Below are 17,707 nucleotides of genomic sequence, written 5' to 3'. Positions count from 1 at the left end.
GTCTGGGGCTCGAGTCCCGCTTGGGGTGCCTTGTGATGGACTGGTGTCCCGTCCTGGGTGTGTCCCCTCCCTCTCTAGCCTTGCACCCTGTGTTGCCGGGTTAGACTCCAGCTCACTGCAACTCCGCTTAGGACAGTGGCTTCAGTGTGTGTGTATAATTTTCTTTATTTCAAGCAGTAATTGAATGGATGGATTTTATATATAATATATATATATATATATATATATGATATGTATATGTACCTACATACACATAAATATTATGCATATATGTGTTCATATTCAGAAATACTGGCAAACAATCAAATTTAGTATTGAGATTTTTTAATGATTATTGACAAAGACCATGAAGAACGAGGAGCAGTTTCACTATCGTTAATCTGCTGCTCTGCTGATGCTCTTGCCCAGAGAAACTTGGAGACTCATTCATAGAGCTGCTTTTTCTACCAGAGTATTTGAAGGTAAGTACTTTACTTAAGGGTTCCACAACAGTTGCAGGGAGCGGGGCTTCGACTGGGAACCTTCAGGTTTTAAGTCCGCATCCTTAACTGTCACGGCTTCCCTCGAGACACGATAGCTCAGGCAGCGCACAGGAAACTCTTTGTTGTGCTATGAATTGCTCCGTACGTGACTGACTTTAAGACTTAAGCGTTAATCTAGTGCACTGACGCGGTGGTGAAAAAAATAACAGAGTTAGGGGTACCATCTCTACAAAGCTCATAAGACCTGAATGGCAGCCACTGGCTCAGAGGTGATTTACCGCGAGTGCATGGTCTCCGTGTGCAGAGAGAGCCCAGTCTGCTTCTCAGCACAGCGCTAAACACGGTGGAAGGAGTCTGCTGTCCGAGCTGCGTAGGGAGGCTGGAGTGAGGGGAACCAGGCTGGAAGTACAGCACACCCTGGCGGCTGACCAAGCCAGGTTCTCGAAGGGCCCGGTCCTTCTCAGCGGCCCACGGCACCTTCCCCGAGTAAAGCGCAGATCTCCGCTATCGCACCGCGACCTCATCCATCCCCAGCGGGGGTCCTAGGAGAGGCTGTCGGCAGAGTGAAATCCAACAGAGTGGGTTAAGGCCATAGGCTCAGACAGGGTAAAACAGAGCAACAACTGTGGAGCACACTTAGACACTGAAGACAAAAGTTTATAGAGTTCATAGCTGCATCTTATCACACCGATGAGTTCAAATGAGTGACGGGAGCATGATATGATACAGCGAAAATTAAAGTTACAGGAAGAAGGCTGAACTTCCACGTCTACTTGCTTGACCCCCCAGCTTCCCCGTTCTCACAGACTAACTCGCGACAGGCACGAGAGCGGATCCTTCCGGAGAGTCTTCCGCTCCACGAAGAGCTCGGGTTTTCAAGGGGAATAAAACGTTCGCTCACAGACGCACAGAATTACACATGAAAACCACTTTAGCACAAGTGAAAGCGCATGCTGTGCAGGCAAAAATTCCCACACCTCTAGACATTACACACCGTAACTATAAATAGCTGCCAAACGCAGCATCCTGGTGAACTTCCGAAGGGAATTTACAGCACAAGGACAGGTAGACGTCACCGTGATCAAACGCGCTGGAGCTCTACTGTCTTCCTATCTTCCCGCTGTGTGCCACGGAGGGCAGCCCACGGTCCTGGTGTCAAAGATCACTGCTGAGGGATCGCTAACCAGATCCACGGGAACGCTCGGGGACGAGCGCGGAGAGCTATGTGACCATGACAACACGGTCGGCCACACAAAGAGACACAAAGCCTGAGTGCATGCACGCACGCACACACACAGAGTCTGAAACCGCTTGTCCCAAGCAACATCACGGTGAACCGGAGCCTAACCTGGCAACACAGGGTGTAAGGCCGGAGGGGGAGGGGACACACCCAGGAGGAGACATCAGTCCATCGCAGGGCACCCCAAGTGGGACTTGAACCCCAGACTCACCAGACAGCAGGACCCGGTTAAACCAGCCGCGCCGCCGCGCCACCGCATCCAGTCTGAATGTAGTCCTGAATTTAACACATCAACACATCAGTTCAACACATTTAACACATGGCTTTCCTCACCAGTGTGAACAGGATCTACCGGAGGATGGGTGGACAAATGACAAATTCAGCATTAAGACACACTGTAAAATATTACATTCATACACACACACAGGCTGAAAACGCTTGTCCCAAGTGGCTCGCGGCAAAACGGAGCTGAACCCGGGGCGCAAGGCTAGATGGGAAGGGAACACACCCCGGACAGGACGCCAGTCCATCACAAGGGACCCCAAGCGGGACTCGAACCCCAGACCCACCAGCGAGCAGGACGCAGCCAAACCCGCTGCGTCACCGCACCCCCCCCTTACGTTCACATTTACATTTATTCATTAAGCAGACGCTTTCTTCCAAAGCAACGTACATCGCAGAGGAAAATACAATGAGCGCATTACATCAACAGATATAATATGTCCATATGTCCGATGCTTAAAAGCCTGATCAACACATTTCGTTGCCTTTCAAACTTTCAAAGAGGCCCCACGTCTGCAGCGATGACAGGATCAAAGGTCCTGCAGAAGAAAGACTTGCGTGCATCCATCCAACTCACCCAGCGCTCAGCCTGGCATTAGGGTTTACAGTAAAACCATTTAACAGAACAGATCAATAAATAGCTGGCAATATCAAAAATCAAGTAGCACAGGGGTTACACCAAATTAGCTTGCAATTTGTCCTGACCCGGCTTCACCGATGCAGCTAAGCACACTGAGTCATGCATTAAGGACTCCTCGCTGTTTCGGTTAGCGATGAATATTCTTAGCGATGAATATTCAAATAAAACTGGTAAACCTGAACATTAAAAGAAGGGGCAACATTGTATTCTACAGACAAAAAAAAAAAAAAAAAAAAAAAAAACTAACTTTTGTGATAAAATCATAACAGCCTTAGGGTGTTTGTGTGTACGTTTCAATAATCAAGCGTGTTCCACTGCTTTGCTGTACAGATGTGTGTACGACCAGGCAGTTTAGCGTATCTAGAAATGTTAGTAACCTTGGACAAAGGTATCAACTAAATATTAGATAACTGTTGTATGCAATCTGAAGAAAGCATCTGATAAATGAATAAATATAACCAAAGAGGTAAAGCTGAACTGTGATCACATTCATACTACATCTCATACATCAGAGATAGAAATATCAATTATGCCGATGAATAAATGCTAATACAAATATACTGTCAATTGTACCAATTTCTGGATAATATTTGACTCGACTTCAGTCCTCAAGGGGTGAGTTGTGTATTTTTTTTTTTGCTCACCATCATTATCGCACACAAACTTTTTGAAAATCTCGGCAGCCACTCATGTTCGATGCTACTATTTCTTAAACGTTTCAGTCTGCGGATATATTAGCGCCGATGCAAGACGCACTACAGTAAAATGAAGGTAAATGCATTATCTACACCCTGTCGACACTGGACGGTGTCATTGTTGCACCTCCTACTTCCTTAAAAGCGCTTAACCTTTAGCTCCTCTTCACGCAAACGGCGAAGGCCGACTGCGCCGAACCTCGCGCGCCGCAATTAAAAATTCTTCGGAAACAGGATGTTTCACTACTGAGCAAATGAATTTTTTTACACCACGCTCACGGACCGAATTCCGCAAGCAAACGTACGCAATTACACAGCTCTTAAATTCCATCTAAATTTACAGGCAACATTTGATTTAGGGATTAACTGACAATAGTAGGGTAACTCTTTTCATGGACTGTCCATAAATTAACAGATGACTGACAGCTCAGCCTGATTAATCCAATATTATGTGCGCTGCATATACCGGCAGTCATCTTGCTGCTAACGACAATACAGATTATGCAAAGTAATTTCGCGCACATTCCCTATCGAAAGCGGAAGACGGCAAATCGCCTTTGAAGAAGGGCAAGCCGCGGACCACTGTTCTCCGCGACGTGCGAAAGCAGATAAATAACGGCAACGTCTACGCTCACTGTGGAGCCATTCCGCTCCAAGTTAAAATCTGCACTGCAGCGGTTTGCTGCAGAAAGCCAAGAACGTGGTGCAACTCAAAACTTAACGCAGACTTGTACAAGTCAAAAGCGAGACACTACATCCTGTTGCAGAATGGCTCACCAAGACCACGTTCTCACAATTCACACCCTCAGGAAGAACGGGATGGTTGATCAGCTACCGTTACCGCGAGGAAGGCTAAACATTTCGGCGCGCCTTTGAGGGGAGGGCTTTCTCGTAAAATCGGAAACGCTCGCCAGGCCCGCCGCCCGTCGTATTGCTTCCTGCACGCAAGCACTTCTTGCGGTTCAAACTTGAAACCGCCAAAATAAGAAAAATCTCGTCCGGAAAACACGCGAACTGCAAACTTGACTGGAAAATTATTCAGCTTAATTATGTGTAAAATGTTAATTACAAACGTACTTTTAAAAATTTATCGTCGCGAAAAAGCCAATGGGATATTACCACCAACAAAGGCATACAATTAATACAATATTTATCACAACAATGTATTATACCAGGGAAAACTGACAATAAAAGCCTCACAGACGCATTACATAAAAATGAGAAAAGGATTCGTTGTTAAATAGCTTTTGGGAACATTACAAATTATGGACACGATGCTGTAATTAGAGATGGTTATCTTTTACTCCAAAGAGTAATAAAATTTTAACTATATTACCATATATTGTACAAGATACAGCCGACAATTATATTCTTTAAGGTACCCAGTAGTATCTGCCAGATCTTCCTTATACAGTGCAAATCAGTTCAACACAAAGAACCAAAGTGATTTAAATAATTGTTCTCAGTTTTTAAATAAAACTGAGATGGGCAAATAAGTAAACTGACACAAAGTGAAACAATTTCCGGTGGTTCTGTAAGTAGCTGGAATAACTCAAAATGAAATATTTGGGGATTACAATGGAAATGTGAGGAAAGGAGGTGTGATATGCAGAAGTTAAATCACCAACTTTATTTTAACAACAACAGCAGCGATAATAATAATACAAATTTATTATTGCTAATATTTCTTCATTACCAGGATCTATGTGGTGCTTCACTCTCAGTACCAGTTAAATACCTTTTGGATGCCTATTAATTTTAAGTGGTAAATATGAATAATCCTATTAAGATTTAATTTGATTAGGATTTATTGCAAAATTGAGGCTTTTTAAGAATCTAATTGTGAACTTTAAAGCAAGGTGAGGGGACAAAAATAACAGCAAATTAAATACTAATTGTAAAACATTAACCAATTGTTAAATGTATTTCATGAAGGAATCACATCAATGGCCAGGCCTCACTAGGAGATCTTTTGCTGAGGCAGTTCTGGAAAAGCCAGAAAAGATTAAATAAAGATTGCTCCCATGATTTATGCCCATGGCAATGCCAAGTCAACATAATGCATGTATTAATTAATTTCTCTCTTCACAAAAACATATTTAATCGTTGAACGTACCGTAAATAGAAGCGCCCCCAGTACCCTCGTAAACCGAATTAAAATTAAACATAAAAACGTTAACGTTTAACGTAAAGATATTTCGTACGTAAAAATTAAAAATTTAAAATGCAGCAGCAATTTACCAAAAAACAAGTATGCCAGCCATCAGTTTCACCGAACTGACTGTACACGAATGGTGTATGTATGTATGGTGAAAATCTGTAAGAGGTATAAACAGTCACTGAAGAAGCAAAACGAAAAAAAGTACACGGAGGGAACCTGTCCGTAATATATGACTTGTTCAGATGGGGACATATGAGGGGGAAAACATAACCGGCTGGACATTAATGTCTTGTTAATGGAGTCAGAGAAGACGGACTACATTTAACAACGCCGGCCCAATTAAGGCCACACAGAACCAGACACCTGAAACGTGAATTACGATCCATCTCCAGAACAGTCATAGCTGATGAAACCTTTTCTCAACTTCTTAACCACACGACGTACATAAACGCCCACCGAGGAGCTCCCGTAAAACGCACACGATATCATACGCAGGCTTTTTATTTAATAACAGCAGACTATCAAAATACATTCCAGCGTAATTTCAAATCAGAATTCCCAACACTCATCCTTTAAACGTTTCAGTACAAAGCACAACGTAAATATTTCTACTCTGAAGAAAACACGGTATTAAACGAAAAGCGAAAGAGAAACAAGCTCGTCGGCGAATGAAGATATTAACTCCTCGTCTCGCAATCCAGTGAATGAAAGGCGACAGCTTTGTCCCGTCAGCTCAATAAAAACAATTACGGAACGAAACATGACAGATACTACTTGGCGTGGAAAACCGTGAAAGCCGCTGTACTACACCGCTCCTGCAGCGTATACAGGACAGTTGGCGATCACGACTTCCCAGCCACAGAGTTGTGTCAAACACCATTTCCTTACGGGCAGCCTCCGTCGCCATTGAAAGCCCACTAAATTCAACCACGTTGCATGGAAAATATGTAAAAGCATCAGTCTTTGTCCACGCAGACCTTAGAGACACCCCTCGATTGTATTGCTCTGTACGATACGAGCGTATGCAACGGACAGCATGGAACGCGCCGGCCTTTTAAAATGCAAAAGCCGAACGATTCTTCGGAATACGGTCAGCGGTGCGTACCACGCTATGTTTGGGCCATTGAATAAAGTGCTGAATCATACATCACCTTCTATCCCGTGCTCATAAAGCTGCATATCCAAGGTGGTCCATCAAGTACACCAACACACAAAGCGCAGAGCGAAGGAACTAAAGGGAGCATACATTTCCATGAATAACTGCAGGTAATATAAAACCTGCTAATTTTAAAAAAATGATCAATAGATTTTCCTTTAAAAAAAAAAAAAAAAAGTCAACAAAATGTTAAAAATTCCATGAGGAGGACTACTTGTTTATTGTTCGTTTAGGGGAAGGGGTGCCCCTCCCCTCCCCATTCTGTTCAATAACAGACAGGCATTGTGTGCTGCTTCACAATGTACACAGTGTCACTTCCTTCCCTTCTTGTCAATGAAAAAGCATAATTAAAACATACAGCACAAAACAACAACCACAATTGGTCTTTTTCATGTTTTATTAGCCAGAATAACCTTTTAAAAAAACTGAAATAAAATAAGGATTATCTCGATCTTATTTATTCACATCATATTCACACACGTTGACTGAAACTGCTTGTCCCAACCGGGGTCGCGGCAAACCGGAGCCTAACCCGGCAGCACAGCGCGTAGGGCTGGAGAGGGAGAGGATGCACCACGGACGGGACGCCGGTCCATCGCAAGGCACCCCAAGCGGGACTCGAACCCCAGACCCACCAGAGAGCAGGCAGAGGCCAAACCTGCTGTGCCACTGCGCCCCCCTGATGTATCATATTCATCTTTAGTTAAAATAAATTTCAAATTAGTGCACTTTCCATCAGGAAAGTTTATGCACCTGTCCACCTGCCCACTATCAAAAAGACTAACCTAGCCAGGAAAGCACAGGTCCTAAGGTGGGGCACACCATGTACAGCACATCACTCCACACAAGGGCACTCATGCTGCGAAATACCACCTAACAGAATCACCGAATTACACTCTGCCTCGTGAACATGACAAATTCTCAAACAAGCTGATACCAACAGCGCAGCATATTTGTACTACAACGCATGTAAACTGCAAGAACCTTGCGTGTCAATGCCATGTGGTTCATACGCCCTGAAAGGTAAACAATTCCTTACATAAAAGGAAGGTAAAGCCTTGACCTTGAGTCAGGCATGGTGATGTACAAGGACCAGGAGCCTCATTTTAAGCATTCGCTTAGATTTCATAATAAAAGTCAGCATATATTCACATCTCAGAAAGACAGGCGCTGGCAAAACATTTCCTCACTCCGTCATCTGAAAATATTTGGGTGTTGAGCACACGGTGCAACATGGGATAGTTTGTACAGATGGACCGCGTGCGAGTAAGCGCGTTGCCACGGAACAAATCTCGAGGACGGTTCAAATTTTTTGCTTAAGATCGGCAGAGTTTACAATGAAATCTGCGCGTACAGATTTTTAACCAAAGCCCTTGACCTTCGAGTCACTACGCTTAACTGCCAGTAAAAATTTTGATAACCTTCAGTCTTAAATCTCACAATCATTAAGTACTTCCATCTCTGGAGACCACTTTAAATTCATTGGCATTCCTGAGAGCGCATCATTCAAGGCTGCATTCTGAAGCACAACAGCTTATTTATGAACGAAAACTATTAGGACACCACCCTATACTGGTGTTAATTACATATACAGTTGTTGGGCATAAACATCACAACCTCATAGCTCGCGTTACTTCACGGCACAGAAACAAAGTTATTCCTACATGCGACCATCTTGACTTGGATTTCATAGGACACGTGCTTCCACAGCTTTAAACCATTGAGAGCACTGTGGAATTTAGGCAGGGCGTCTTGGCCGACCACTCCATCAGCACCTCCTGGCGGTCGGCCAGGCAAACGCCTGTCAGTTTCCACTTCCACGTAGAGATGTGCTTCTGTTCCTTCAAGTCTGCCAGGACACATAACCATCCCAAACTGGAGATGGAGATTTTTAAGAAACATTTATAACCCTTGTCTCAGATGCTGTAGTGGGGGCAGCGAAGTTACGTAATTAAAAACACAACCTCGGATTGGCAAAACTCATTAGAAGTGAGGGGAAAAACAGGGTTAGAGCTACTGCATTTGGATCTTAAGGTCGCAGGTTCAATCCCCACCTCTGGCTGTAGTACCCTTGAGCAAGGTACCTCTCCCGAAATTGCTGCAGTAAAATTACCCAGCTGTATAAAGGGGTAAATAATTGTAGCCCGCGATAATCGGAACGTTTTCAGTCGTTTTGAAGAAAAGCGTCAGCTAAACGAATAAATGTAAATACCTGGTTATCCCTTAATAGCATTTAGCACGACGTCGGTAAATCAGCTGCCAACAACCGCAGTGCTCACATCAATTGAAAATCCAGCAAAATTACTTTGAACACTCCCCCAGAGTGTCCAAAAAATTTGTGCATTTCAGTGCTTAAATTAGGCAAAATCACAACCTCGGTGCACATCCTTCACTGTCCATTAACTTCCCACAATGCTCGTAGAAATCAAGAGAGCAATAAGTAACAGTCCGGCATTTACTGGCCATGCCAGTCACCCAAGACCCCAGGAGGGGAAGCAGGGCTGACATCAAGTTTAAAAGCCTTGCACACAACCCGGCAATTAACATCACATTGTTCTTAGCATTCTGTCATTTTTTATTTATTTTTTTTTTTTTATTTATTTTTTTAAATGATAAAGTATATCTGGTAACTGCAGGTCTCTTTTCTGCATGCCTGCTGAATTCTCTATGTTCCTTAAGTGACCTTGGACAAAGCCTTAATCGCAAACAGTACGAGCGACAGCTTAAATTGGACCAGTAAGACCAGGGGAGCGGTGAGGAACAAGAAGCAACGCACATGCAGCCCTGGGGGGGGTGAACATATATGCTTTTTCCCATGCTGATAATTTGGGTTTACAAAGCATGATTATGGCAAAATAAATCAGCTGCTTCCCTTGGAGCTGCACCTTATGATATGAGCAAAGTGTTTTAACAGTGTCCTTATTGTGGCTCAAAACACACACACACACACACACACCAATGTTGCCATACAGATTTTTGCTAAGCCTTGGAGTGTGAGCAGGAAGAGGACATGGTTGCCTGGGATTCATCCCACTCACATCATTTAAATGTGGATGAGGAGCCCAAAGGAAAGGCGATGCAAAATTTGCATCCATCAAACTTACTTCACAGCAAATAGCAGTAAACGCTTCACATGTCTAACCACGTTAATTCTTAAATCTTTCAGGATCAAAAAGCAAAAAAAAAATGTGCAGGACAAACACATGAACAGTCCAATAGCAAGGGGTTATATTGCTTCACCCTTTGTCATCAATTAGTTCACTGAAACATTGAAATTTATTTGAGGGCAAGGGCAAAACAGGACAACTAGTGCCACAAACCTAAGAGCCACCTCTAAATCCTCTGAAAGTATTTTATTTGGGTTGTTTCGGTTAAAACCTTGACTGAAAGCACAAATTATTTGGTATCAAGACACAAAAAAAATTCTGATGTGCCATGAGTGGTTTCGAGATTGCTGTAACATCAAAAGAGGGGGAGTCATAAAGAAATGTGCATTTATGTTACAGAAGGATAACATCGCCCACGTTAGGAAAATCCTAATTTGGGGGGGAAGAAGAAAAAAAAATATCAGCATAAAAAAAAAAAAACAATCACAGCCAGGGAATATAAATAATACACCCTCAGTGCTGATCAAGTCTACAAAAACCATTTTTTAAATAATCTTCTGGATAGAAGTGAAAAACAACTGGAAATAACATGAGTTTTGCTAGTGAAAGAACTGCAAAGCTAACAACAGTAAAACATAAATGTGTTTTTAAATAATAATAAACAAGCAGAGAGCGGCACGGTGGAGCAATAATTTGCGCAGTCACCTCGCAGCACCTGGGTAGTGCGAGAGAACGTGGGTTTAATCCCTGCTCAGTCTGTGTGGAGTTTGTATGTTCTCCCTGCGTCTACAGGAATTCCTCCCATAGTCTAAAGACACGAAGTTCAGCTGCGCTGGTGATGGTAAATGGGTGAGTGGGTGTGTGCATGTGTGGCTACCCTGCAATGGAGTGGCGTCCTGTACCGGGCGCACCGCCCCTCAGCCTTGCGTTCAGTACTTCCGGGATAGGCTCCAGTTCACCGCAACCCTGCTCAGAACAAGATGTTATTGAAATTGGATGGATAAACAAGGAGACTCCTTGAAAATATACTTTCTTGCCTATGCACATAAAGGTTAGGAGGGTAAACCCTGGAAACTAGGAAACAGAACCACAGAAAAGAATTGGGGTTTAAGCAATTGATTCACGAGAATAAAGTTATGGAGCGCAATATAAATATTTTCAATTACTAATTACCTTTAAAAAAAATACTAGGATTACATACGACGATACACAATTGCATTCTTCACACACAGTGCATCTTCTTCTGATAGAACCACAAAACGTCAACACCTTCATCATAGAATTACAATTTTTGAAAACATACGTAACAATAAAGTGCACGTTTCAATGAAATTGCATTGCCTAACATAAGGATAGTAAAAATTATCCCTTTAATTATGTAATGATACGGAAAAGGTGTTATTTTAACAACCGAAGATATTTCCTAAGTTAAATTCCTCAGGCTTATAGACTTCTTAGCTTTGCTTATAAAGCTATGATTTTAAACATCTTCATCAATACATCACTAGTTCTTGCAGCCGAAATGTTTTGCCTTACAATATTTTCAGTTTTCTAATGCGAAATCCTTAAATGACAAGTCAGGTGTGTCCCATTGCTTTAACTGTAAAAACAATCTGTGATGAAAGGTTTGCATAAAACATTTGGAACACAACATAATGAATTTGTTATAGGTTTTAAAGTGTTTCGAGTGTTCCTGTGGTACGTGATAAATTTGTGAAAATTGTGGTCAGTTACATGAAGTTCAGAGCCAACACAGAGTGCTCACATTCATGTCTCTAAAAATATGCATAATTTTTTTAAAAAATTTATTAAACATTTGAATGCTTACATCCAATTCAGTATTTTGGGAGGGGAGGGAATAATAAAACAAACTATTAGGCTCTTTCAAAATTTACTTTCTTGTATTACTATGACAGACTGCCCCTACACCACCACTCCATTACAATTTGCAGAACGTGGACAAAAGGAATAAAGGTGATCATATCTTATCAACCTGAAAAGCCTTTTTTTTTTTTTTTTTTTTTTATTTCTCAGCTGTTACTGACAAAAAGTCGCACAATATTTTACATTATGTACCGTACACACCTGTGCGGTATATACTTATATGCAGCCAAGTACTTTACTTGTGAGCATATACCATAGATTGGATTTGAATCTACAGCTAATTGGCAATAAGCCCAAAATATTACATCTACAGCTCTTGCTGTAACAAAATTTACTTCACCCAGAATTAATATAAATTAAAATAATCAATTTGAGAGTTAAATAATAAATTACTACTAAACAAAACAGACGGTAACCTTTTACAAAAACAAAAGCTGGCCAAATCATCACTTTTGCCCATTTAATCAAAGTGACAGTCACATAAAAATCAAATAGTAGTGAAAAATAGTAGTGTTTAGCATCAACTAAAGAAATGTTCACTACAGGAATTTTTCTGAATGTAAAATAGAAAAAACAATGTTCTTTACGCTAAAACTTTGAAATGTTTAATTAGACCAGCAATTATTATTGTAATGTGTCCTATACATTTTCTCAGAAAAAAATTACACATGCCTAACAGTAAAAATACAGCTTAGGTTACCTGACTAGTAGAAATTAATTAAACCTTTATGCTGCTACTCGTGTGAAGTACATTGGTTCATGGTGGAGAGTAACAAACTAACTGTGCTTTAGAATCACGTGTCTGCATCCAAGTCTCTTTCTGCTAATGTAATGCACACTTTGTATTTTCTGCGAGATTTAAGACGCCGTCAGATGAGGCGGAGAAAAACGTCTGCTAAATAAATAAGCGTAAATGTAAATGTTTAATGGAATTTCCCGCTACCACTCAAATTTTCTAAAATTACAATTGTGACATACAAATGAAGTCAAAGTTGACGTGAACGTCACTAAAACCTCATTTGTTGATCTTGCCCAACGATGGGGATGTACATTTATATACTCACTGCAATAAGCACAGATCATATGAGGTTAGCACAAACACTTCCGCTGCGGGCAGCTTTAGCAACTACAAAGATATGCATAGGTGCCACATCAGCCTTCTGAAAGAAAAAAAAGTTTGCACATGAAAAGACATTTAAAAAATTAATTCTGTGAAAAGGATGTGGTTTTCATTGGTAGGAGTTTTGTGAACAAAAAAGTCCATTTAGATTAACGTAAATCTCTGCATGTATAAACAAACGCTGATTACCTTGCAAGGTATAAACCTGCAGAGAGAATCTATGATGACATCAAGAAGAGAGACGAAGAGCGGTGGCAGTTTGCGACCATCTGTTTTTCAGGAACACTGCTTTAAATACATCCACATGCTCATCTTACGTGTTGTAACACAGTTCCTTATATCTCAACAAAACACGTTGTCATGGAATGTAGCAGGTGTTTTGATGACTACAGGTAAATACCAGTGCAGTCTAAGCCTCAGACCGGTCATCGTGTTAGTTTTGATCAGAAGTTCCAAAGCCTTTCACGCCACACGGAAAGAAAGGTCTAAGTCGCTCAGGGTTCCTCAGTTGGCCAAAGGATAACTGTCTCCAACACACCTGTTAGGCGCCTGCAGGTTGGCGTCTGTCAACAAAAAGACACGTGCCACGCCTGCAAAGAGTTCCAGCAGCTCCTGTGTTGTGCCGCTTAACACGAGGGGCGTAGAGAAATGAGCAGCTCTGACAGTGAGCAAACTGGAAAACGCTTACATATAAAACATGCATGCAAACACAGGGATGTGGCAGTCAAAACTGCCTAGAAAACCATGCATTACTAAGAGAGAGGAGGATGACCCTAAAAACAAAAACGTTAGTCAAAAGTAATAAACAATAACTAAAGGTTTAAAATACGTTTGGGTAGGACGCACAAGAATTTAAGAAAAAAGATCCCAAAACTTTGCCCACGCAATGAAAAAAATTCTATGATAATTCATAATATTATTAGAAAAGATAAACATGTCAAACTAAGTGGTCTTTTTTTTTTTTTAGTCTTGCCTCTACATTATATTCACGTCATTATCCAGGAGAGACGGAAACTATTGTTGCAAAACTTCAAGCAATATTTGAGTGAAATAGTCCTTAGCCAAAGAACCATAAAACTACTTCCTAAATGATACAAAAATATTTCAGTCAGTCGGTCACAGATTTAATGAGATTTAATCAAGATTCGGTCCATCTCAGTGCAGACAACTGAAAGGTGCTGTTGGTAAAACTTGATGAAAACAAAGCCTCCAAAAAGGTTCAAAAGAGCATCTTCGCATGAAGAGAACACAGTGGGTCACATATCTGATACCAAATTTGCCAATTATTCTACAAAGACTTATTGATTTCAAATAGGAGTTTCATTGCTATATGACTTATGATTAAGCTCTTTTGGAAGCGTGACCTCTGCACATTTTGCAACTAAACCGGATCCCGGCTGTCCACGTGCACGAAAACAGTTACGTAACTGAAAAGTAGAAACAGCTTTTTCCCAAATTGCATTTTGCACTCACGCAAACCCTTACAAATTATTTTTCTGTCGCAGCGACACAGCCTAATATTCTTGATAAAATATAGGTCACCTGTATTTAATTTCACATGCATTAAAAATGTCCAGTTTGAAGCCTTTTCCTAATCAAGGCCTAGCAGTAGGTGATGGCGCTCCGGGACTGCTCAAAACATTCTTCTTTTCAAATTTTGCAATGATTAAATTGTTAAATTGGTTTCACAGCTTTCCACGGGCTTCGGGGAAAGCGGGTCCATAAACGTGGTTGCTTGAGGGACGCAACCCACAATAAGGCCGCGTTTATCGTTTGTGCGCCCGACCCCCCTGAAATCTCGCCCGCTCCCGTCTCAGGAAAACTTCAGGTTTTCGAGGTTTTCGAAATTACTTCATCGTAGTGTGCGAGATCTGGGGAAAAACAAACGTGATTTCTCACATGCTGTTTCAGACGTGTACTGTCGCACGCCCAAAAACAACAATAAAGCCACCAAAAAAAAAAAAAAAAAAACAAACAAGTGAGTGAATGATGATAACTTCCAAAAAACCTCCAAGAGTGACAGCTGGCATGCTGAACACCCCTCACGTTCGCTGTAAACGATGGGGTGTAAGACTTAGTAAGAGTCTTGCAGCAAGGTGAAGTCACAGGGCCAGCTGTCACACACTCGGGAGACGGATGTCCCTAGAAAGGCACGAGACCAAGGGCCGGAGACACAGAGGCACAACACACACCGTGAAGGTGCGCGCGGGCCACGCCACGCCACGCCGCACCAATTGCACTGCAGCACTGCAAGCTGACTCCTTCCAAACATTACATTTTGAGAAAAGCTTCCTCCAAAGGCCCATCAACAACAGAAAGGAGACATTTGAAAACAATGGCTGCCGAATGACCTTCTTTTCGCCAAACTTCAGACAGACCTTCAGTCAGGTGCGCGGGGCGCGCGCACGTCGCTTTCTCCGAGAGAAAAAAAAAAAAAAAAAAAAAAGTGCACATTCGCTACATGCGACCGTTACATATGAACAAGCAAAAGAGGCGGGCGAAGAGAGTGCGCTGCTAAAAACCCTCTTTTTACCGCCTCGACTAGTTGAAAATGAGGTGTTTTGTCCTGCCCGAAAACGGAACAAAGCACGGCAGCTTAACACCACCTGACGGACGATGCATTAGAAATATTCTCTCCGTATTAAAGGTAAACTGGTGGTGGGGAAACGAGCAAGCCTCACGAGTGGCCTTGTGTGTGAGGAAAGAAAGAGAAGCCGGAGAGCTTCGCAAACGCACATCAATGTCAGGCTCATAGGCGAGAGAGGGAGAGAGAGAGAGACTCGCGGTGATGGATGAGGAACCAGCGGAGCTGAGCTTCGTGCCGCCGCGAGACACTCGACTCGGCGCCCAAAAAACACGAGTGACGCACTTATGGAGAGCGCAGGAGCGGGAGGTGAACTCACACTGGTGTGTACCACATCCTCTTCACCCTCCTCACCGTCCTCATCCTCAGGCGCTCGCCTCACACACGCGGGCCTCTGCTCTCTCGGCGCCCAAAAAAAAAAAAAAAAAAAAAAAAAACCGTCTCCGACACGCTGCGCGCTCAATTATGTGAAATGTCCTCGTCGAAATGGTCCCTGTCGCGCAGAACGGCCGGCGGTTCGCACAAGACGCTGGTGGCGTTCAGCCGACGAGCAGCTACTAGCTAAACGCGGGGAACCAAGAGGGACAGACATGTCACCAGCAGCACCACAACAGCAATAATAAGAATAAAAATAACAATAATAACAATAATGCGTGTTTTCTGCGAACGGAGCCCGGCAGCGCTGTGCGCGCTGACGTGATTTCGTGCGAATAAAGATGCGAGGGACCAGTGTGTCCACAAGTATAACAAATGACGCAACAAGGCTGTGTGTGTCCGACGGGGGAGACTGAGGTGTCTTCATCGCATCGCCGTGGTCACCGACGCACACAAGCACAGGGATATTATAAAAAAAACCCAGAAAACACACACGCGCGCACATAGAGACACGGACACACTCAGACTCGCGCGCACACATGTCTGTCACCCGCCAGTGGCAGTGAGTGAGGCGAGCCGTCCATTTTCACCACGAAAGTAAGTTATCCGTAGCGCTCCCTCATTGGCACCAAGTCGGCGGCACTAAATACACTCTCGTTTTGCTGGCCAACGCAGCACCGCAACACTTCCCCACCGACACCGACAAAAAGATTAAAAAATACCGTGTCTGACTCCTACTTTCCCTTTAATAATAAAAATAAAGTCATTACGCAATGTACGAGGCTGCCAAAATTGCACAGCGCAGCTAGCCTGCTAACAGCGACATGGAAAGGCTCAGACACCAGTTCAGCTTGTGCTTCTTTATTTTTTTCTTTCTTTGCCGAAAATGTCATCTTGCAGGCGACACACGGGAAAGGAGCACTGACAAGTTTGCTGCCTGTCTTCGGCGGAGGAGCCGCGGTTGCCCGGCTAGCCGTCCTGCTACCTGAGTTAGCCTCGCTAGCCTGGTAGCTCCGGAGCCGAATTATAAAATCTGCTTACAAAGGGGTGTGGAAGCTCACACGCGAGAGAGAGCTTCAAGTAGAGAAACTAGGGGGGAGAAAAAAGGGAATAAAACATTCGCCCGACGTGCAAATTGCACGAACTTAACTGAGTACGAAGCAAAGGGACTTTTCAGAAACGTCAGAAAATGACACAGACAAACACACCTCCTCCCACCGAACGCGCAAATTAATGTTCTTCTCATCCCACCGAAATGGTAAAGCGGGAGAAAAATACTCTGACGTGTTTTCCCCGCCTCTCCCTCCTCGCTCACGATAAACATGCAATAACGTAAAAGACAAAATTACACAGTGCGCAGTGCGCGACACGCGCTTATAATCCACACGGAGGCTGAAATGAGAGCTTATGTATCCGATTCACACTTACAGTCTCTCCTCTCCGCTCTCTGCGGCGGCCATTTTTTTATTTAAATAAATAAATACAATTTCACTACACATCTTTTGTGGGCAGCCCCCCCTCCTCCTCCGCCTCTCCTGTCCCCTCCCTCTCCCTCTCTCGCTCTCTTTTCTCGCTCGCCCTCCCCCTAACGCACGCCATCGCCGCTCGAAAGCGGTCGCGCGAGACTTGCCCGCACGCTTCCCACAAGGCAGGCGCACCGGAGTCCCGCGAGAACCGCACGGCAACTGCGAAATCAAAAATATTTTTCGTCCAAAAGGATCCCCGGAATTCCCCGCCCACAAAGTCTGCATTAGCCCATACTGATTGGCTTTTCGAAACGTCAGTGCTGTCTTGCTCACACGGCCATTGGCTGGTGAGGCTCATTCGGCCCGTCAATCAAACTAATTTCTTGCAGTCTGAAGAAAAGCCCCGTGGTAAGAATGGAAATTTTTTATCACCAAATTAGGAGGTAATATTTTCGAAAACATCGCACTTGATTCCGATAGGCTTAGAGACGTCACATGGGTAGACAAGACCAATC

General features: G+C 43.2%; 1 protein-coding gene across 2 annotated transcripts in view; it reads right to left on the bottom strand.

Annotated features, from left to right (window-relative positions):
* The window catches only part of mecp2 (methyl CpG binding protein 2), a 33,157-nt gene extending 15,901 nt beyond the window's left edge, over positions 1-17,256 (bottom strand). Inside the window, exon 1 of one of the 2 annotated variants that reach the window (XM_029253996.1) lies at positions 17,155-17,256. In XM_029253996.1, coding sequence (XP_029109829.1) covers positions 17,155-17,225 — 71 coding nt within the window. In that variant the 5' untranslated portion in view covers positions 17,226-17,256. Of the gene's footprint in view, positions 1-15,670; positions 16,102-17,154 lie in introns of those variants that run through there. The other variant, XM_029253997.1, reaches the window with a different exon arrangement.
* Positions 17,257-17,707: the final 451 nt, after the last annotated feature.

Source organism: Scleropages formosus, chromosome 1 (genome assembly GCF_900964775.1).
Source record: "Scleropages formosus chromosome 1, fSclFor1.1, whole genome shotgun sequence".
Taxonomy (NCBI): domain Eukaryota; kingdom Metazoa; phylum Chordata; class Actinopteri; order Osteoglossiformes; family Osteoglossidae; genus Scleropages; species Scleropages formosus.
Note: the sequence above shows the minus strand (reverse complement) of the source record. Positions and strands in the feature narration are given on the sequence as shown.